Below are 24054 nucleotides of genomic sequence, written 5' to 3'. Positions count from 1 at the left end.
TGGGGGGCCTGGGTAGCTCAGTGAGTATTGACGCTGACTACCACCTCTGGAGTTGTGAGTTTGAATCCAGGACGTGCTGAGTGACTCCAGCCAGGTCTCCTAAGCAACCAAATTGACCCGGTTGCTAGGAAGGGTAGAGTCACATGGGATAACCTCCTCGTGGTTGCAATTAGGGGTTCTTGCTCTCAATGGGGCGCGTGGTAAGTTGTGCGTGGATCACGGAGAGTAGCATGAGCCTCCATGTGCTGTGACTGTCTGTGGTGTCATGCACAACGAGTCACTTGATAAGATGAATGGATTGACGGTCTCAGAAGCGGAGGCAACTGAAATTTGTCCTCTGCCACCTGGATTGAGGTGAGTAACCGCGCCACCACGAGGACCTACTAAGTAGTGGGATTTGGACACTGGGAGAAAAGGAGATTAAAAAAAAAAGAAAATGTCTGATTAGCCACTGGCTAGGAAATGTTCAGATTTCACTCACCAGTGATTGAATAGTATAGTGGAGAATTTATTAGCACAGAGATATTTTCCCTGCATGTTGAGTTAAAAGTTTGGTTTAACTCATTTTGTGTGTCCAAATACGAGATCCACGGATCCATATGTTGTTGAATAATGTCTCTTAATACTCTTTCTGTTTTTTTACAGTCAATTGTTGATTAAAAAGAACAAAAAAGAAATATTTCATTCTAATCATACATAGATGCTTTAAAGAAATTATGCCTGTCTTCTCTCATTATATGGGATAGTCTTAAAGAGACAGTAGCAATTTAGCGTGTGTTCTACATATCAATGTAAATACTTGTAAAAAGTACAAATTATGCAAGTAAACAATACAAATATAACAAAAATATACATGCAACATAATATATGCAATTTCAAAACATTAATTGTTGGAATAGACTGAATTTGAACATTTTTCAAAAGTTAAAATTTGACCAATTTGATGAAAAACCAATGCTAAAATATAATTGGTAAAAAGAATATTTTTGAATTGTACCTAGAATGGTTGCCTAGAAGGTTCCTTTATAATTAAGAGCATTAGCTTAGAGAGAATTTCTTTTAAATTTAAGGAAAATGAACATTGTAAAAGAAATGTACTCATATGAATCGATATCGAGATCGGAATCTAATCGAGAGCTTGTGAATCGGAATAGAGTCGCATAGGGAAATCTGTATCAATCCTCAGCCGTAAATCCCTCTGTAGGTCTATGGGATTGTTTTTGTCAATTCTAGTGAAATCTTAAGTCCAGTCACTTAGAAAATTAATAGCACACCTCTCCTCAACATGATTTGTAGTATCATTCATATCACACACATAATCCAGGCAAAGTTTTGCGGTAAATTTTAATACTTGGGGTTAGAGATGAGGACAAACTCTTAACCCTTATTAAGAGCGATTTAAGTATCTCCATTTTAACTGTTTGCACAATCAGTCTACTACATATTCTCACTGTTATTTATTTATTTTTTTATTGTTTTTTAGCACAATTTCACTTACTTTATTTAGTAACTAGCTTTCTTAGATGACCATCCATTGATTTCTCCTCAATTTTTATGTGTAGTTTGACTGCTGGCTCGTGTGGCCAAATACTGTGGTTTTACTGGGCTTTACTGAGACAGAAAATAGAAGACATAAAATTATACCCAGTAATCATACTCAAATCTGTAACACACTGCATTTATAAGATTCAAAATTCTATGATCAGTGTGTGCATTTAAAACTGAATCTTTTTTTAAACACTATTTTTAAAGTCAGGCGATAAACCTCTGTGGCCATTCATGTTTGTGGTTCAATTGGAACCACACAGCAAACTAATATACTGTACATTAAATTACATTGTTAAGGGGATGGGCACTGGAATGTGGAGAATCTGACTCACTTGTTGCCCATTTGTTGTTGGTATGGGGGGCTTTGTGGTTATGTGAATATTTTCTAGTTTTATTCTAATAGACTGACAGATGGAGTCTCTCTAAATTGCAGTTGTAATGCCAAATGTTAGAACATGAATTCCTGTACCTGTTGTCCTGAACATACACACACACACACACTAATGATCCAAATGAGCTAGTTATATTTTCCAACCCTTTAAACTAATCCTCACAAAACAACTTTTTTTTTTTTTTCTTTTTCCCCAAGACATTATTTGGTATGTTTATTAAGCTGTTTTTCTCATGGGGACCTTTGGTTGTTCCACACAGTATTGGTGATTTCAGGTTTTACTATTAGCCTAAATTTAACCAACACCCATCGCTGTCTATTCACTGATAGCACACACAGCTGCCCATTTTGTCAGCAGTTGGTATGATTTGTATAATTATGGCGCTGTTCACATTTGTCCATATTGCTGGAGCCCGACCACATGTCTGAGTACATTCATTGCGCACACACACATGGATACAGCGTCCTCATGACATTCGACCATGTGCACTGTTAATAAACCATTTGGGACATACCTCATTAAGTTGTTTGTGTAGTGTATGTTAAATAATGAGATGTTTTGTGAGGTGATAATCTGAGATGCAACCCTGAAGAAAACATTGTTGGTGAGCGTCATGGTACTGTAGTAACCTAATGGTTAAGGATCTGGACTTTACAAATACAGGCTGATGTTTGATCCCATACTCTGCTAAGTTATCTTAAAGATGCACTCAGTTGCACACTTTTTTCCCCTAATTTAAAAAGTTTTACTTCTAAAGAAATTAATTGTATTTTTGAATCATGTAGGGATGTACCGATATCGGAATCGGGTACAATACCCCACTCATGTACTTGTTCTCGTGCTTGTAAAAATGCTCTGATACCAAAAACCGATTCCATCTGACATACGAATGTCATTTCGTAAACATTCAACTGTTAATATGGAATTCAGAAAAAGAGAAGAAGAAAAAAGCAAGTATCGGCATGGGTATCGGCAAGTACAGAAAGGAAGTATCGGTACTCGTGCACGTTCTGATGAATGAGATTACTCCAGTCATATCAGTAACCTTATAAATGCAGTTTTATTGTATATAGAAAGGGTCCCCTCATGGGGGCTGCCATGTTAGGGTCACATGACCAACTGAATACTACTCTATCTTAGTAACCACTTTGTTATTTGACACTTTCACTCAAGGATTAAATAAATCCTGGCTGACTGTGAATAGTGATTTTATTTTTTTATTTAAATGGTATCGGTAACCAAAAACTAATGTTTTAATGATGCTGCATCCAAGCCCCTAGGTGTCAGTGTTAGGCCAAAATGACAATCAAAAAATTACTGAGTGCAACTTTAATTCTGCTTTATAGTAAATAAAGCAGTATTAAAGTTTATAGTTTTGGGTGAAGTATCCCTTGTCTAATACCATGTAATGACGTTTAGTTCTATGATGGTTTGTTGTCTATTGTGTTGGAACATTCACTGGATATTGATAAAGCCACTGTGTTTTGGGCACATAAAGCATGAAGTCATCATAAAAACCACAATGAGCTGTATGTGTGATTCCCACATGAAGGATGTCACGTTTATAGTTTGTGTGTGTGTGTGCATGTTGTTTAATTGACTCACAATATTTGTAGTGTTACCTCCCCTTAATTGTCCAGTTTAGTTGTAATGGTCTTTTTTGTATGGCACTCCTGTGTTTTACCTGTCCTTGTCTCTTTGTAGTTCAGACAGGCTCGGACAAGACACCACTAAAGAGGTCTTTAACAAAAACTGCAGCATGTGTTTAACCTGGGCTACTTGCACAGACATGAAGAACAAAGAATGTTTTTCTTGCATGCTAACATTGAGTGTCGGTCTTGTTTTCCTATATGAGCTCTTGGCATAATAATAAGGTTTTTAAACCACTGTACCCAACACATACCTGTAAATAATCCAAACAGTGGACACATAGCCGCAGAGACACCGAATAAATGCTGACCTTGTTCTCCTGCACCAGGAAGCAGAGTTCCACGAGAGGTGAGATCGTCCCGAGGTTCACAGTTTCTACTTTTCATAGATGAATCTTAATAATAGCAAAGATTTCAGATCCTTCTTATCGTAAACTACAATATTGGGGGTGTTTTGTTAGGGAAAAAACAAAATGAATTTGTTCTACAAGAGGACATTTGTCTTGAGATGAAGATGACCCTACTAACCTGTTCAGGCTGGTCTGTTTTGTTTCGGTTTTAGAGGGGTTTTGGGCACTTGGTTAGGCTGAGAGACCAGCTAGACGAGGTAAAGACCAGCTTGGCCAGGCAGAGAGAGCAGCTGGACCAGTTGAAGACCAGCTTGGCCAGGCTGGGAGACCAGCTAGATGAGTTGAAGATCAGCTTAGCCAGGTTGGGAGATCAGTTGAAGATCAGCATGGCCAGGCTGGGAGACCAGTTGAAGAGCAGCTTGGTCTGGCAGGGAGACCAGTTGAAGATTAGCGTGGCCAGGCTGGGAGACCAGTTGAAGATCAGCTTGGTCTGGCAGGGAGACCAGTTGAAGATCAGCTTGGCCAGGTGGGGAGGCCAGCTGAAGATCAGCTTCCCCAAGCTGTGGCTCCAGGAACAGGGTTGAGAACCACTGATCTAAACCATCTTAAAAGAGCTAGACTAGCTTAGACCAGAAAGCCATCTTAGGCTAGTATAAGCTTTCTTTTTTTCATCAGGATCTTTTAGGCTACGATCCAAACTAAGATCTTGAATCACATTGATGGGGCCAGTCACGGCTTAACCCATCCGAGTGGCATTAAAAATGTAAGTCCTTGTAAAGAATACTCGTCTAGCCGTTGAATGGCATTAAAATGAGAGCGTCGGCCCTTCCCCTGTTCCTTCTGAATACCAGCACCCTGTGCTCCGATGCTGAATCGCTTTGTCAGTGCATGGCTGCCGTTCTTGGCCACCATGCAGGGCTCAGTGTGGTTTCTATAGCTCTGTTATTGCTGCTTTAGTTTTGCGGATGTGTGAGGGGAAGTTTTGTATTGAGCAGAGGCTCTAAGTTGTAGCTCTGTTGATTAAATGCCAAAAGATGAGATGTGTTGAATGAAATGTTGGACTTTGCTCAAACTTCTGTTTCTCATGAGCCCAGCTGAGGCGACAGCGACAAGACTGAACGTGTCCCCGCTCTCTCTCTCTCATCGGTCTGTTATTGTTTAACAGGAGCGGTGGGATAAATGTTAATGAGACCTCATCCTGTGATTGGGTAGAGGATAAAATCCCTTATTTAGCATGAGAAGTTTTGTTTGTCCTATGGATTGTTGTAACTTGTTTGCCTTATACAAGGACACTTAAAATTTGACCCTAATATGTAATATCTGTACTTCCAAATGCTGTTGTATCTGAAATGGATCCTTTTCACATTTTTTGGGGTTTGGAACAGGGAAGTAAACTATAGTGGGGTAAACTCAGTGCATGGGAGACCACAGCAAATATTATTTTTGCATTCACATCTGCTCCAACAGCAAAAGAAAAATCCACTAAGTTTCTATGACTTTCCAAAGAGGAAAAGAATCTAGATATGAATTACGACAGTAAGAAAGATGCCAAATTTCCTTCCCACAGCAGCTGTATTTGAAACTGCATCCCAACAGTGTTAACTATTTATTTATTTTTTTGATTGATACCAGGGTAATATAACGCAAACAATAATTTATTGTAAACTGATTTACAATAAATAATTACAAATGTTTTATATATATATATATATATATATATATATGAGTTAGGGTTAGGCTTTTTTTCATAATATTGAAATGTGGGAAATTATCATTTTTGATATTGATAATGATAAAGAATTAATCATTAATTATGGAACTCAATCCAATTTTTAATTGAGAAACATGTCATGGACTGCTTGGCCATAGAATTCCTTGACCTGTTTTTTAAAGGAAGTCTTTTATCATTTCTCTCTCTTCAAATTTTGTCTTTTGTGGTTTTGCATAGCCTGCAAATGAACCTTTATAGCCTACAGCAATTAATGTATAAATTAATTATATATAATGAATATTTATTAGACAAACAGAAGTGAGGATTATTTAGAGACGTCAAAGGCCTGCACAGAATTATAAACTGGCAAAAGAAAAGCACAGTAGTACACTCTTTGTTGGTCAAGATTTCTCTTTATATTTCAAGTGTGCCAATTGTTCAGTGCCAGGATATTCTCTTAATCTCATGGGCTCAGTGTTTACCTTGACTCTGGCATCTGTTTCTAAAATCACATGATAACAGCTGATCAGGGACCAGCAAATCTATCTTGATCTATAAAATGGTGGAGACAGTGAATCTGCTATGTTATCAGTGCATAAACTTTTACCAATGGAATGGAAACTATACAAGCCTGAGCCCCATCTTTGTTACCAGGGTAGCCTAAGGATTAACAGCACATATCATTTAAGCACCTGGCTGACGCTAATCGCGACTCGTGAAGAGGTTTTGTGAACGGTGAAGAAGCAGGTGCTTTTCTCTGATTAGTAACATCAGTGAGTGAAGCAGTGAGGAAGGATGGGGAAGTTTAGCAGTCTGGAAGGTAGTGTGTAATATTTTGAATTTTAAAATACTTTCTCTTATCCCAGTTTAATGTGCAGAGACAACTTTAAGCCATTTGTAAGTAGATTTCCCCGAAAAGTGTAAACTCTGTGGTGCTTCCAACATAACTCTGAGCATCCCAACCAGCCCAATATAACAATTTTGGCTCAACCAATAGCATGGGTTTGGGGTGGGACAATCTGTATGTCCATCCAGCAACATGCATTTTTAAAAGCCACAAGACTTTGAAAATCCATGATTGAGGTATGACTGTAATTTATGTTCTAGAACAAAACGTGAAAATCTTGGAGTAATTTTCACCACAAATCTTGTTTTACTCGTAAATTGAAAATCCCTGTTCTAAAAACCCATAAGTAATTTCTGAGGGAACCCATGGCAGACTAGTTTTCCAGAGCCTGTTTTGTTTTGTGACCTTTACTGGTGGTTGAACTTTGAAGGGACTGTACTTGTGAATTGAACTGTACTTCAACGACCTCAAATGAGGACCTTTAGGAATGTTCAACCTTTACTTAATGAGAAAGCACAATGTCATTGAACTTGACAGAAACTAAACTTAATAACAGGGTGAAAAGCCAGAGATTGTGTTTTACGTCACCATCCTGCAGGGTTCAAAAAGACAATCTCCTTGTCTAATGTCATTTACACAGTACTCCATGACTATGTTTTGGAATGGAATACTAGGCATTTAATTTGTGTAAAATTTGTTAACTTTTGGCAGTCTGGTCCAATAATCAGTCTATTTTAAAAATGACATTAAAATTAGTCAGATGTTAAAAATCACAATACCATGACTGGAAATGGGAAGTCAGGTTGAGTGGATTGCATTTTGGTACCTAGTGTTATGTGCTCTGTGTATTGCACATTTTGAGAGTAGGTCATCAGGGTATTTCATTCAGGAAATGTGCATACTATAAACATTATACATATTAAATACTGCAATAAAAAGCATGAGTACTATGGCGGTATGCTATTCCTAACATAGCCCAAGAAGATTTAAATGATGTGCCAACATACAATCATATTCAATTTGTGGGTGAACTGTTCCTTTAAGATAAGTATTTTATTTGTGTGTGTGTGTGTGTGTGTGTGTGTGTGTGTGTGTGTGTGTCTTGCATGTAATGCAAGATTAAGTTGATTTGGTTGCTCAGTCTGTGACCTAGTTTTATACCCATATGCTGCTAAATTGAAAATCCCTAAAAGAGATTCCTTAAGGTCTCAAAGCACCTCAGTAACAAGTCACATGGATGAAAGTGTGCATTTGTTTCCGACTGCTGTCCGGTGAGGTCGTCCTTGCTGAGGCTCTGTGCCAGTTGTTTGTCAGGATGGATGGTTGACTGGAGTTGTTTTGGAATTAATCTATTCACAATGGCTATACCATCGCTTCCAATACGAAAAGACAAGTGCTGGTATGGATAAAGGTGAAAACAGTCAAGTCAACCATTCATCCTGACAAACAACTGTATATAATCGAAATACTTATAGACACTTGAACCTGCGGGATATGGGCCGCATCACAACAGTGACTCACACAGCAGCGGCTGTAGCATTTTTAAAGCTTCTTACTGTAATCCATCATCTCCTGATGCACAGAGAAAACCATACTGTTTACTGCTCTCTTTCTCTCCCTCTCTTTTGCTTGTATCACCTTCCCTCTTTACTGTCCATCCATCCATCCAGAATTTTCTTTCATACTGTATTGCTGAAGTTTAGCTCATAGGTGACTGTTAGACTCTTATTAGCTAGTTGTTTTACACTGGACCAAACCGCCTGTGTAAATGGGACATCCATCTGTCTGTCCATCCGTTCGTCCATCTGTCCCTTCATCCGTCCGTCCATCCATTGAGTGGTGGGATACATGAAATGAGAGACTGTATCCTGTGATTGGGTACAGGATAAAATCCCTTCTTTATCATGAGAAGTTTTGTTTGTCCTATGGATTGTTGTAACTTGTTTGCCTTATACAGGAACACTTAGAATTTGACCCATCCAAGTTTAGCTCATAGGTTACTGTTAGACTCTTAATAGCTGGTGTTTGACACAGATTTATTTGCTGACTGGTTATCAGCCTGGACCAAACCGCCTGTGAGGATGAAACTTGTGTGTATTTTATTCTATGTCTTTGAAACTGTGTGGTGTGGCTTTTGAGTATGTGAAGTGCTGATTGTAAACGAGTGGAATAATGACATCTCTTTATTTCTTGCACAGATGAGATTATGCAGCAAGAGAGCAGTCCTCTGTGTGCTGCAGACATCAGCCCTGACCTCAGGAAACAGTTCGCCTTTTTATCAGGTGAGTCTGACCATTATCCCAGAATCTTTTGACACTAAAGCCAACCATATACTCACCAAACCTCACTGTCCGAGATTCTGAAAGCTTCATTAATATGACCCATCATTTGGTCACACTCTCATCTGTACTTTCTGCCTTAGGTCTAAATGTTAATTTATACTTACTGAGTGAACAAGGTTATTTCAGTTAGTCTTAAAGTTATGACGAAACACACTGATGAACTTGAACTAGGAGAACTTGGCTAGTTAAAGAGCATTGATGATTGGTTCAAACTAATCTTATGTGTGGTCTGGACTTGACGTTCTTTCTTTATTTCTTTTCCTCAACTAACTAATTGTAAAACAATGCTGTGTGTAGTATACCTGGGGGGCTTTTAGTAAAAAACGTTTGTCTTATTCCACTGTATAAATTAGGCTTTATGGATCATCTTACAATGGCTATGTTCAAAATGGAAAAGTAGCTTACTACTTACTGAACAGCATGCAGTATATACTGTATACTGCATACTATTTCTTTGATGGCTTGGGAAATGCATTTTATTTTTTTTAAGTTAAACTAAAGGATTATGCATTAACGAATGTTTAAGTAACCTTACTACAGTTGTCACATGACATCAGTTATTATGTTAGAGAAAAAAAAGTTATTTTGCATTTTTAATCCAATTTTGTGTAGTCAGTACAGTAAATTTTGTAGTCCAATCAAAAAATAACATAAGTCAACAAAGTAATAACATTTGCAGTTGATATTACTTCCACGTCACACTGGAAATGTAAGGTCAAGTCGAGGGCATTGCATTTTGAGATACAGTATTCTGCTCGGTAAGGGGCCGTTCAGACCGAATGTGTTCTTGTGATAAAAAAAAAAAAGCTAGATGTAGCACAAAAAATATAACAGAACGCAGGTGTCTTGAGACACGCTTTTAAAGGTTGAAGTTCTTTTTTAACTATTCACAGAGTCTTAAAAATTGCAGCGCTCCTGTGAGACATGCTGAAAAAACAGCAAGAGCAACAGTCAAAGATGCAAGGATGCTAAAATGCGTTCGATGTAAACGACCGCTTAGCTCTGTTGTATACTGCTCATTCTGGAATATATTAGGTCATCATCAGGGTATTCCTTGTATTGTGAGATAAAGTATTCCACACAGTATGCTTCGTTTTATAATGATCAGTATACAACAGACACTTCCAACTCTAAATTCCGGTTTAATCAGCCTTGTTCAGAAAATGTGCATGCTGTGCGCAGACTATAGTACATACTATATACTACAGCAATAGTACAGTAGTATAGTTGTGTGCTTTTCCAATGACTGGGGCTTTCAGTTTATTGATATTAATGCAGTGGCTACTACAGAAAGTGAATAAGTCTTTAAAGCACTGGTATATTGGGATATATTTATAGTATTTGACAGGATTGTGAGTATGTATCCTTTTTCACATGCAGTGTGGTGTGTGAGACAGAAGTGGACACCAAGTAGAGATTATTTATAAATGTCTGCTTTCACAGTGTCAATGGCAGATAGAAGTCATTCACATCCACAACATGCACAGATTACACAAATACACAATCTCTTTCTAACACTACATAAACTCTCTCCAGTCTCCGTAAATAACCCAGTTAGTACCCGGATAAGGTCGCCTAGTATAGTGCCTAACTGGAGGAAGCCTCTAAATTATTCAAGTGTTTCCATGGTGCTGCGCTTGACAACAGAGTTCCGAGCTGATGTGCTTTGCGAATACATTTGATTGACAGTTAGACTGTATGTGAGGCCTACAGAAGAGTTTAATAGTGAATGAGAGGATTAGATTGGGATTCAGATTTTCTATAAAAATGCCTCATGATTTCATGCTTAAAATCAATGCGGAGAGTGTCTGAATATTCTCAAACCTTACTCTTAACTCATGCATTTTACATGCCATGAAACATTTACTACAACACTGGTAGAAGAGCGAATAATAACCAAGTTTCTTTTACCCCATCTCATGGAAAAAGGGCCTTCCTATTGAAAACAAAAATCATTGCGTAACACTTTGCAACAAGGATATATGCACATTAGTTAATGCATTAGATAGCATGAACTAATAATTTTAAGCTGTGTGAGTCACTGTTGTGGTGCGGCCCATATCTCGAATAAGCATTTTTTAATCTTGGTTAGTGGTAATTTATAAATATGCCATTGCTTATTTTTAGTTCAGGTTAGTTCATAATGCATTAACTAATTTTTTTATTTATGCAACTTTAATGTTAAAAAATGTCTGAGAATATGTAGACATTCACATGTTTTACCGATTATTCTTTAAAAAGAAAACAAAATGCTAAGAATTTTCATAGAAATAACTTTTTTTCATTTGCATTCATCTTTTTTCAAATAGTCATGGCATAGTGAGAGCGAGACAGGTTCTTTCTAAGTGATTTGTGTCTGCATAATGGTGCAGTTATAATTCAGGGTTTAAGACTCTTTCATTTTTAATGTGCTGTTAATGACAGTACTGTATTTAAAGACTGTGGTCACTATGCTTACCAGGATCAGTGTGTTCAATGCAATTTAGCTTCTCTTAACTGGTTGTCTTGTGACGTTGTAAAGTTTCTCTGTGTGTGTGTGTGTGTGTGTGTTTATGTTCCCATGGTGAATTTGTTCCTCTGGTCTATGCTGGTCTCATGCCTCAGTTCTCCACCTAGATTTAATGACAGACATCCACCGCTAAATGCACCATCTGTTTGTTTCCTGTATTCATTTCCTTTTTGCTTTTTTCATCTTATTTCTTTTCTGGTCCTCCTTTTCCCTCCGAGTTGGTTGCAGAGGCCTGTGTCTGATATTATCATTATCTTATAGGGTGTGTGTTTGTGTGTGTGTGTGGGTGTGTTTGTGTACCTAAAGGAATGACAGGAAACTGATGTCACCCAGTATGGCTCTGTACACACTGAAGCTAAATACGGTGTTTAATCCTGTTCTGTACACACAGAGTTTGGTTATTTCTGGGAGTGACAACCGCATTTTACAACCAAATTCACTCCAAAAAAATTTGCCGTTTTAATTTGAACCCTTATAGCTTATCTGAGGTCTGCATGTTTCTGCAACTTAAAAACATTTACAGCCGCTAGCTGTCAATCACTGCAATTCCAAAAGAGACTCCTGTATTTCGTACACATGCACACACAGAACAATAATTTAGGGGATTAATTCCCTTATTTGAATGCGGTTGTCACTCCAATGCCTGGACAAGTTCATTGAACTTAAAAAGTTTATGGAAACTCATTGCCCTAAAAAAAGTTTATTTTTCTGAGGTAAAAAAAAAGTTGGGTTGACACAACTGTTCTATGCTTTGACTCAAGTACATTGATATAAAAATATCTTTTTTTTTTTTCTTTTTTTTCACCTAAAGAAGTTTTGTTGAAACAACAGAAAACTTTTGAAAAATGAACAAGTGTCATTAAATGTCTATGTGTCTGTCAAGCCGGTCCCAGCATCCTCCTTACCGTCTTAAGTGTTACACTTAAGAAGGTAAGGAAGAAGCTGGGAGCTGCTTGACAAACACATAGACATTTAATGACACTTTTCAGAGTATAAAGAAACAAAAACACGCACTGCTTTTCAGCCAGCTGTGTCAAATCATAAAGACAGTCAGACATGCGGACAAGCTTCGTACATCTCTCTCTCGTCTGCCGCTGTCTCTTCTCCTCAAATACTCCCGCGTCCCCTCGCTGGAAAGTGAGGCCGGTGTGGCGCACAGGTGGAAGTCATTCACCACTTATCTTCCCGGCCTCGCTCTGCCCAGACGCCGCTCGGCTCCGGCCTGCTCACCACAGTATATTTTTGATTGTTCATGGAATGTTTTTTTGTTATTTATGTTAAGGTTGTCAGTGTTCTTAATTTAATTATAATATTGTGTGGCAAAAAAGATTCTATTGTGTTCTGTTTTGTATTCTGTTCTATTCTGTTTAGTTTTATTCTGTTCTGTACTACTCTGTATTATATTTAGTTTTATTCTAATGTACTCTTCCTAGCTGTTTTATTTTTATTGCACTCTATTTTATTGCATTCTATTCTACTCTAATATGCTCCATGGTGCTATATTTTAATCTATTCTACCATATTCTTTTCCACTCTTCTATTCTATTGTTCTGTTCAATTGTTCTGTTCTATTCTATTCTATTGTTCTGTTCTGTTCTGCTGTTTTCTGTTCTACTCAGTATTCTATGCTATTATCTATTCTATGCTGTTGCACTTTATTTTCTTTATTGTATATTTTATTATGTATAATTTCTATTCTACTCTATTGTTCTTTGTTCTATTCTGTTGTAGTCCTTTCTACCATGTGCTGTATTCTATTATGTGCTGTTGTACTTTATTCCTCATATATATATATACTCTGATTGTATTGTATTCTTGTCTTATATACACTGTGTTAGTATATTTTAATCCATATTCTATATTATTTTTCTCTATTCTACTCTGTTGTTTTATTCTGTTGTTCTATTTTACACTGTACTGTATTCTATATTATTCTCTTCTCTATTCTTCTCTGTTGTTCTGTTCTATTCTATTCTATTGTTCTATTCTGTTCTTCCCTGTAGTGTATTCTGTCCTTTTCTGTCCTGCTGTATTCTGTTTTACACTATTCTATTCAGTTCTATTCTATTCTAATGTACTCTATTCTATGCTGTTGCAATTTATTCTTCTTTTTTGTACTCTATTGTATTCTATTGTACTTTGTGTTCCATGGTACTATATTTTAATCTATTCTACTAGCCTATATTTTCTATTCTACTCTATTGTTCTTTTCTTTTCTATTCAATTCTGTTCTGGTATTTTCTACCATGTACTGTATTCTATTATGTACTGTTGTACTTTATTTCTCTTTAATGTACTCTGTTTTACAACCCCAATTCTGAAAAAGTTGGGACAGTATGAAAAATGCTAATAAAAACAAAAAGGAGTGATTTGTAAATTATATTCACCCTTTGCTCTATTGAAAGCACCACAACTACATATAATATGATCTTTTACCTTGTGAATTTTATTATTTATTTATTTTTTTTTAAAATGTACAGTAATTTTAAAATCAGATGAGTGCAACTCACTCCAAAAAAGTTGAGACGGGGCAATTTAAGACTAATAACAACTTGACAAGTTAAAATAACAAGGCGATGTGAAACAGATGTTAAACAGGTGAGGCAATCGTGTCATCGTATATAAGGAGACTCCAAAAACAGCCTAGTCCTTCAAGAGCAAGGATCATTCAAGACTTGTCAATTTGCCAACAGATGCTTCAGCAAATAATCCAGCACTTTGAGAACAATGTTCCCTAAAGACAAATTAGTAGGATTTTGGGCATTTCACCCTCTAAAGTGCACAATATAGTTAAAAGATTCAAGAAATCTGGTCAAATCTCAGTGCGTAAAGGGCAAGACGAAAACCCCTTCTGAATGTGCATGATCTCTGATCCATCAGACATCACTGTCTTAAAAAAACATCATTCATCTGTAATGGATATCATGAACATGGGCTTGGGATAACTTTAGTAAACCTTTGTTAGTCAACACCATTCACCGTTGCATCCACATATGCAATTTAAGACTTTACTATGCAAAGCAGAAGCTCTACATCAACACTGTCTAGAAGCACTGCCGACTCTTCTGGGCTCGGTCTCATCTTAGATGGAAAGTAGAACAGTGGAACTGTGATTTTTGGTCCAATGAGTCCACATTTCAAAATGTTTTTGAAAAAAACAGCCATCGTGTTCTCCATGCCAAAGAGGAAAAGGACCATCCAAGCTGTTATCAGCATCAGGTCCAAAAGCCAGTGTCTGTATGGGCCAGGGGTGTGTCAGTGCACATAGCATGGGTAACTCGTACATCTTTGAGAACACCATGAATGCAGACAGATATGTACAACTTTTGGAGCAACATATACTGCCATCCAGCACAGTCTTTTCCAGGGACATCCTTGAATTTTCCAGCAGGACAACTTCAAACCACATACTGCCCGGATTACAAGTGCATGGCTGTGTAAGCAGAGAGTGTGGGTGCTAGATTGGCCTGCCTGCAGTCCTGACCTGTCTCCAGTTGAGAATGTGTGGTGCATTATGAAGCGCACAATACAGCAACGAAGACCCCGTACAACTGTGCAGCTAAAGACTTACATAAGTCTTACTTACAAACATACATGGATGAATGGGGGAAAATTCCACTTTCTAAACTTAAACTTGTGTCTTCAGTGCCCAAATTCTTCATAAGTGTTGTTAGAAGAAATGGTGATGTTTCACACTCTACAGTAGTGGCCAAAAATATTGGCACCCATGGTAAATATGAACAAAGAATGCTGTGAAAAATCTGCATTGTTTGATCTATCATTCAAAAAATGTACAAAAATCTAACCTTTAATTGAAATAAGACGTATCCCGTGATCGTGGAGAAGATGTTACTGTGTTTCAGAAGGGGCAAATTATTGGACTGCATCAAGCAAAGAAAACAACTAAGGAGATTGCTGAAATCACTAGAATTGGGTTAAGAACTGTCCAACGCATTATTAAAACCTGGAAGGATAATGGTGAACTGTCAGCTTCGCGGAAGAAATGTGGTTGGAAACAAATCTTGAATGAACCTGATCGGAGATCACTAAAATGCTTGAAGTCACATCATTATAAATCGACAGTAGAACTCACAGCTATGTTTAATAGTGAAATTAAGAGCATTTCCACATGCCCAAAGCGACGAGAACTTACAGGATTGGGACTAAACCGCTGTGGCCACAAGAAAGCCACTTCAATTTGTTAGGGAGCATAAAGATTGGACTGTGGAGCAATGTAAAAAGGTCATGTGGTCTGATGAGTCCAGATTTACCCTATTCCAAAGAGATGGGTGTGTGAGGGTAAGTAGGGAAGTGCATGAAGCGATGCACCCATCATGCATAGTGCCCACTGTACAAACCTCTGGAGGCAGTGTTATGATCTGGGTTTGCTTCAACTGGTCAGGTCTAGGCTCAGCAACCTTATGCAGCAATAAAATGAAGTCAGCTGACTACCTGAATGTACTGAATGACCAGGTTATCCCATCAATGGATTTTTTTTCTTCCCTGATGGCACGATCCAGGACAACAATGCAAAGATTCATTGGACTCAAATTGTGAAAAAGTGGTTCAGGGAGCATGAGGAATAATTTTCACACATGAATTGGCCACCACAGTGTCCTGACATTAACCCCATTGAAAGTCTTCGGGATGTGCTGGAGAAGATTTTACGGAGTGGTTTGATTCTCCCGTCATCAATACAAGATCTCAGCCAAAAATTAATGCAGTTCTGGGCAGAAATAAATGTGACATTGCATAAGGTTGTCGAAACAATGCTACGATGAATTTGCGCCGGAATCAAAGCTAAAGGCGGTCCAACGAAATATTGGAGTATGCAACTTTTTTTGGCCATGCAGTGTATTTCACTCTAATAGTCTCCATGGTACTACATTTTAATCTATTGTACTATAATCTTTTTGTTCTTTTCTATTCAGAGTGTGTATGAGTGTGTATGTGATTTTGTATAGTGTATGTTTGGTGATGGTGTATCCCTCTTTGTCGTTTTGGAGGGCATGTCTTAATATTAGCAGTGGATGACCCTCTTCCTCTCTCCCACGTGGGCCAGATGGACTGGAGCACTTTGTTTTTTCTCTACTGATGGTAGCAAATGCGACAGCAGTGTCCTTTTCACTGTGTGTGTGTGTGTGTGTGTGTGTGTGTGTGTGTGTGTGTGTGTGTGTGTGAGAGAGAGAGAGAGCATCATAGTCAGTCATAGAGGTGTTAATATAAGTGTGTTTTGCAGGTGATCCATTCTGCTCTATTAATCACAGACTGTAACAGCTAAAAGCACACATGATCGCATGATCCCTGCCCAAACATGCATTGCACCAAACATGTCCTTCTCCCTCTTACTATCTTCCCCTTTCCCCCTCTCTCTTAAACATACACACAAACACACACTTGGAACCTGAAAGCCACAGTAATATTGCTTTTATCCGTTCGTGTAATTGAATGGTAAGATCTCTATTTGCATTGCAAAGCTTAGTGACAAGAAAAGAGGAGATTTAAAGGTTTTGTCCACATTGCATTGTTTTTTGTCCTCTGTTTAGTGTAGTGAATCCCCATGTCCTTGATGTGTCTCAGTGCAATTCAGAAAAACTGAGATTTGTCCTCCTGTGAATTTATTTAGCAGTGGTGAATTTATATATATATATATATAATTAGAATTGACCAACTATTAATCTCTAGTAAAAATTTTATTCTACTCTGTTTGATTTTACTCTGACTACTACTGTATATTCAATTAAAGGGGCAGACTGGGAAGAGAAATCGGCTTTGGATTTTACATAGAAACCGGCCTAAAAGTTGTTGTTGAGCACTTAGGCCCTTTCTTCCCCGTTTCGTGGCCAGCCCACCCTATGGCCAGTCCACCCCTGTTCATTTCTATTAGAATTAACACATGGGAGAGCTAATGCTTTTGTTAATTGGTCAAGCAGGCAAGGTTATCTCTAGTAGGGAGTCTCCCAGGGCCTTGCTCTCTTTCTTTGTCTTTCTCTGTGTTGTGCACAGTAAGAGGTAGAGGTGCCCCCTTGTGGGTAGAAGACTCTTTGAAGACCCCATGAAATCACTTTCTTTTCTTTCCTGTGTTGATGTGTCTCCTATTGAAATGGAAAGTTTAGGAGAGACATATCGAAGGCCTCATTCCATTTTTTTTTTTTTTCATAGCCAATAGGCTTTAGTTACACCACAGTCATAAACTATGATTTGCTGCATGCTAGTCAGTTGCAGGTAGTATTAGGGGGAGGAATATTATTAGGAAGGAATTTGATTTGACAGAAATCTGTGTAGTACAAGATGAGTCATCAATATTTTTGGTCCATTTTCCCAGAAGAAAAAAAGACAATTTTAAATGTGCATATTTTTTTTTGTTCATTTTGTCAGCTTTTAGGAGTACACTAACATATAGATGGCCTAAAAAAAGGCTGAATGGACTAAAAGCCACAAAGCTCCAATTACAATTTCATTGAATGCAGAAGTGTTGTGTGCTGTTGCTAGGGATTATACACCGATGAGCCAAAACATTATGACCTCTCACAGGTGAAGCAGATAACGTTGATCATCTCCTAACAAGGCCACATGTCAAGGTCTGGGTGGATTAGATGGTAAGCAAACAATCAGTTCCCGTAGTCAACTTGGTGAATGCAGGAGAAATGGGCAGGAGGAAAACTTGAGCAACTTTGAAAAGAACCAAATTGTTATCGCCAGATGACTGGGTCAGAGCATCTCTGAAACGGTAAGGCTTGTGGGGTGGTCCCGGTCAGCAGTAGTGAGTACCTACTGACAGTGGTTTGAGGCGGGACAAACCACAAACCAGCAACAGGGTGTTGGGTGCCCAAGGCTCATCGATGCGTGGGGGCAACGAAAGCCATCCCATCTGCTCCGAACCGACAGAAGGTCTACTGTAGCACAAGTCACAGAAAATTATAATGATTGTTACAGCAGGAATTTGTCAACACACTGTGCATCGCACCCTGCTGTGTTTGGAGCTGTGTAGCTGCAGATTGGTCAGAGTGCCTATGATGACTCCTGTACACCATCGAAAACGCCTACAATGGGCACGCGAGTGTCGGAACTGGACTTTGGAGAACTGGAAGAAGGTCGCCTGGTCCGATGAATCCCGTTTAATTTTACATCACGTGGACGGTCGTGCAATGTTCTGCTGGGAAACCCTGGGTCCGGCCATTCATGTGGACATCAATTTGATATGTGCCAATTACCTAAACATCGTTACAGACCAGGTACACCCCTTCATGGCAATGGTATTCCCTGATGGCAGGGTCCTCTTTCAGCAGGATAATGCGCCCTGCCACGCTGTACACATTGCTGGGGAATGGTTTGAGGAACATAATGAAGACTTCAAGATCTTGCCCTGACCTCTAAATTCCCCAGATGTGCTGGATCAACAAGTCTGATCTACGGCGGCTCCACCTCGCAACTTACAGGACTTGAAGGATCTACTGCTAATGTCTTGGTGCTAGATACCACAGGACACCTTCAGGGGTCTTATAGAGTCCATGCCTCGGAGGGTTGGTGCTGTTTTGGCAGCATGCTGAGGACCAATAGCATACTAGGCAAGTGGTCATAATGTTTTGGCTCATCAGTGTATATCTTTGTATGTGTAAATAGATCAGATCTCAGAAAATTTTGGCTGTGTATCAGATGAGTTTAGCTCAGGAGATGGATGTTGCATCCAGGTCACTGATTATGAACAATTTCCCCTCTTAATTTGCAGGGTTTTATGTATTATAACAGCACTTTTGTGGATCAAAAGGCTAAATGGGATAAAATTTATGTTTTTCATGCTGAATGTCAAACAGGATTACTAACAGGTGCATTCTTCCAAATCTGCATGTTTCCAGGTGGTAGAGGACAGAATGGCAGCCCCATCATTATTTTCCCAGAGTACCCAACGTTTGGTGAGCTGGAAGAACAGGAGTTTCACAATGTCTTGACATACCTGACCAGTGTTCCCAGGTGAGACAACAGTGAAAGAATTAGTCATGTGTGGCACTTCAAAAGTAAAAATAAATAACCAGGGTTCCCACAGTCAATGAAATAGTGGAAATTTCAGGAAAAATTGTCATGATTTTTTTATCTTTAGGCCTGAAAAAGTCATGGAAATGTCAGTAGTGATTATAAGTAGTTTCTAGTTTTGCTATGCTTAATTTCATTTTTGGCTGGATATTGCTCTTTGTTAGTGCTTGAATAAAGAAAACAAGCTAACCAGCTAACCAGCATGGTCACATCAGTCTGTCTATTGACATTATTATGGGTGACATTTATAGTGTGTAATCGATTAAATCTATTAATTTTAAAAGATTTGTACCTGACATACAAAGGGTAATTCGCTCCAATCTCTATAAAATTATATTTTAGAAATCCCAGTCCAGTCATCATGACTGACTGAAGAGGTCATGGGAAAAGTCATGGAGATTAATTGATTAAATAATGTTGGAAACCTAAAAAACATTTTTGCAATATAAAACATTGCATTTATCTAAATTATTATCATCTCTTTTCATTCGTTTATCTTCCTTACATCAGTGCAGATGAAAGAAATTTAGAAATATTGGTGAATTCGCCAATAGATGGCACACTAACATTTCCATCCAAATGCAGCATGCGGTTTACAATTCAATGAATAAGTGAGATGACTTCATGCTTTGGTGTGTTTGACTGCTACCTTATTAATATTCATAATGCATATTAAATTAGAATGGCTAATTATTTCTTGTATGTGGTTAACAAGGTGATCTTTGTTTAACGTGCATTTTTAGTTTGTGAATAATTTGAATGCATGATATTTCAAGGAAGATACATTATTGTTAACTTGAAGATGCCTTTTATATTAGTGATGTTTAATACATTTGCATGTATCACTGTCCTTTAAATATTAATTCCCCCAAAAGTTCATTGGTGCATTAGTCCATTCACTGATCCTGTGAAATCCTCTAATGAAAGAGTGATTCTGTTCCTCTTCTCGCCTTTCCCCATTATTCCCATGAGAAACAAAGAGAAAGGGGATGATTGAGTAATTGTATGGATCTCTTCATGCTTAAAATGTGTGATGGGGATGTAATTTGGTTCTGATTTGGTAAATGATTCCTCAAGTCTAAAACATAGGAGTTTTAGAGCAAAATACTGCAACTCATTGTGTAATAGTCTAAATGTCACAAAACCCATGTGTCCTGGTCAAATTTCACCCCCAAATCAAAAGATATAAATAAGAAAATATGTTTTGCTTATAGAAAGTGAAGCCTAATTTTAGGAACTCGCATTGTGACATTTTTAGGAGAAACATCTTTATTTAGCCTACATGTGTATATACAGCCTTGTAACCTAAAATTCTAGATTTGAGGGGACTAAAAGTGAAATTTTATGAACCTTTCATCCAAGAATCATATTGATTGACCACTAATCTGAATATTAGGGGTGACGTGTCACCTCAATGTCTTTGGTAGTAATGGCCTTAAATCATGGTAGTATTTGTTGTGCTGCCTGATTTAAATGACAAAAACATATAGTAGAAATTACTGTATTTCAGTGTTGAGAAAGTAATTGCAATCAATTTAAATTGTCATTTTTACAGTCGTTTGAGGGTTTTAGGGTTTATGGCATTACGTTGTCATTGCAACAAAGTTGTATAATTGGCAATAACTTTACACAGAAAAGGTTAGAAAGCGATTTTATCACACAAAAATCATGTCCCAGGATATCAGCAGTTACAGAAATACTCAAACTGGCCAGTCTGGCACCAACAATCATCCATGCGATTATCTAATCAGCCAATTGTGTGGCAGCATTGCAGTACATAAAATCATGCAAATACGGGTCAGGAGCTTTAGTTAATGTTCACATCAACCATCAGAATGGGACATTTTTTTTTATCTCAGTGATTTGGACCGTGGCATGATTGTTGGTGCCAGATGGGCTCGTTTGAGTATTTCTGTAACTGCTGATCTCCTGGGATTTTCATGTACAACAGTCTCTAGAATTTAATCCGAATGGTGCCAAAACATCCAGTTAGCGGCAGTTCTGTGGACGGAAATGCTTTGATGAGAGTGGTCAACAGAGAATGGCCAGTCTGGTTCGAACTGACAAAGTCTATGGTAACTCAGATAACCACTCTGTACAAATGTGGTAAGAAGAATATCATCTTAGAATGCTATTCTGAGATGCGGGTTGGTGCCGTTTTGGTGGCACAAGGGGGAGCTACACAATATTAGGCGGTTTTAATGCTATGGCTGATCTGTGTGTGTGTGTGTGTGTGTGTGTGTGTGTGTGTGTGTGTGTGTGTGTGTATATATATATATATATATATATATATATATATATATATATATATATATATATATATATATATATACACACATACATACATTTATTTAAACATTTATTTATTTTAGCATTGAGATATTTTTGTGAAATATTTGTAAGCCTGGATTTGCTTGTGTGATTTCTGATAAAACAGCTAGAATGTTAAATGTAATATTATTAAATATATGAAATTGTACCCTTGTACCAATTTACAGTAAAATCTAAATATCCTGGGTTTTATTTTTTTTTCCTATTAACCATGAAAATGCAAATGCTCTGCATTCAATGTATCTTCACCTCATTGTTCCCTCAAAGCCAATAGCATTCAGCTACAAGAATAAAAAATACTCTTTCAAGCCGCTATCCATACCAAACAATAATTAAAAGTAATCAACTATACCTCAGTATGAACATAAATCATGTGCATTGAACCACCCTATGGCTTTAGAATCCAGCAGCCTTTGAATGGACAGTTATAATTACAGTGATGATTTTTATCAGATTTATGATCTTTATTAGTGATGGACCCTCAAGTTCATTAGTCATTGTGTCACTGCAGAGTTGCAATGGGGCTCTTGCAGCTGATAAGACTCCCAGCATCTCTTTCCTTAATTTTTCTTCTCCTCTTTGAAAGCAGCGGAGAACAGATGCTCAGGAGAAAAACAGCCAGAGGCATAAGAGAGGGGAGACAGAGGAGGTGGGATTGAGAGAATGAAAACTAGATCAGAGTGTAAAATTGGGAAGAGAGGGAGGGAGAGGTAACATGCACCAGAGAAGAGAGACACAATCTGTGTCACTACAATGGCGGCACATTTGATATACAGTTATCTGCAGTGCCAGATTTTGGTGGGTGGAGCTTTCATTATCAATCAGCACTATGTCCCGCCCGTATTCTACATTAGTAATTCAAGCTAGATTCTGTACTCCGCTGTCTGTCAAGGTTCTCCTGAGCTCTGATTAGCTGAGAGGGAGCACCTGATGCAGCACGATTGGTCGCTGTACAGGGGAGGCAGACTGTAGCTGCTTTCAGGGTCTGTGCCTACAGTGGCACTCATTCAAATGGAACCATAAACCAGAGGGGCTGAATGCAAAGGTGCACTGTAGGGGAGAAAACCGTGTGTGGACTGAAATCTCCAGCAATCTGCCTTGTTTCCGTTTGCAGGACATTTGGAATATAAGGATTAGATGTGGTGTTTTTTTGCATATTGGAAGTGTGTAATTGGATTTTCCATCTGCCTCGATAACCAGAAAGCAGCTTGATACTGCTGCTGCGGAGAGCTGCCGTTTTCCATGGTGATGGACGTAGCATCTCTTGCCACAGTTGCTTTCTGGGCTAGTGCACTTCATCTTACTTGTATGTGTATACATTTTGTATTTCGATGCATTTCATACTCAAATGGTTTGAGAGCAAATGCAGATGTCTTTCCATATAGAAATAGCGGTGTTATAGAGTGCTGGTTAATTTATCAGTCTCATGTGTAAGGATGACTGCAGTGTGATAGTAGTTGTGTAATGATGCAGAGGGTGAATGTAGAGCTGTTTAAAAATGTACTGGAGGGTTTCGCTTGCAGCATCACCAGGATGTCAATGTTTATGATTTTTTTGGAGGTGTGTATGTGCGTGTGCTGCCATGGTGACAGTGTGTCTCTGATTTCAGTCTCAGCTCGTCAGGGGTGGGCTTCATCCTGGTCATTGACCGCCGGCAAGACAGATGGGCATCAGTGAAGGGGACGCTGCTGCGGATCGCGGTGAGTCTCCCAATAAAGACACAGACACATGCTACATACAGGATGTATAAATATGTTTAAAATTTGAAGAGGGAAAACATCGTATTAAGGGAGACTGGGGCAAGTTGTCACATGGGTTATTTCTCAGTAACTAAGGTTTTGAGTAGAAGTCCAATTACACACATTTCTAGAAGTGGTTTTGTATATTGGTTTCAAACACCAGGTTTAAAACCCTCTTAAAGAGTGTGTGTGTGTGTGTGTGTGAGCGAGAATTCTATCCTCAACTTAAATTCCATTATCATATTTTTGTAAAAGCTGTTGGTACACACTATAAAATCACTCATACATGAAGACAAGGGGTGGCAGCTATATAGTGAAGGTAGATTTTAACCAAATGGTTGAATTGTTTTCTCAGGACAAGGCTGTTTTTCATAATGTCAGGTAGGGGTAAGTTGTCACATTATTATTTGAGAAAGTTGTAGCATGTTTCACATTTATAAAATGTATTAATTGCAGGATTTGTCGGCCAAAACAATGCATTGATATTTTTGTATGTTACCCTCTATTGGGGGATGTTGTCACAAAAGGTCAATGAAATGTGTTTAATGAATCGATCTTTTATCCTGGGAAATATCCTGGTGGAAATGTTCTGTAGCTTTTTGTGC

The 24054-nt window shown here is 38.2% G+C and overlaps 1 protein-coding gene across 6 annotated transcripts in view; it reads left to right on the top strand.

The window, feature by feature from the left end:
• LOC127444436 (guanine nucleotide exchange factor DBS-like) overlaps positions 1-24054 on the top strand; it is a 104332-nt gene that overhangs the window by 38534 nt on the left and 41744 nt on the right. For all 6 annotated transcript variants that reach the window (XM_051703811.1, XM_051703810.1, XM_051703809.1 and 3 more), the window contains exons 2-4: positions 8696-8779; positions 19205-19319; positions 23320-23410. In XM_051703811.1, the coding sequence (XP_051559771.1) occupies positions 8696-8779; positions 19205-19319; positions 23320-23410 (290 nt within the window). The remainder of the gene's footprint in view (positions 1-8695; positions 8780-19204; positions 19320-23319; positions 23411-24054) is intronic.

Source organism: Myxocyprinus asiaticus, chromosome 7 (genome assembly GCF_019703515.2).
Source record: "Myxocyprinus asiaticus isolate MX2 ecotype Aquarium Trade chromosome 7, UBuf_Myxa_2, whole genome shotgun sequence".
Taxonomy (NCBI): Eukaryota; Metazoa; Chordata; class Actinopteri; order Cypriniformes; family Catostomidae; genus Myxocyprinus; species Myxocyprinus asiaticus.
Note: the sequence above shows the minus strand (reverse complement) of the source record. Positions and strands in the feature narration are given on the sequence as shown.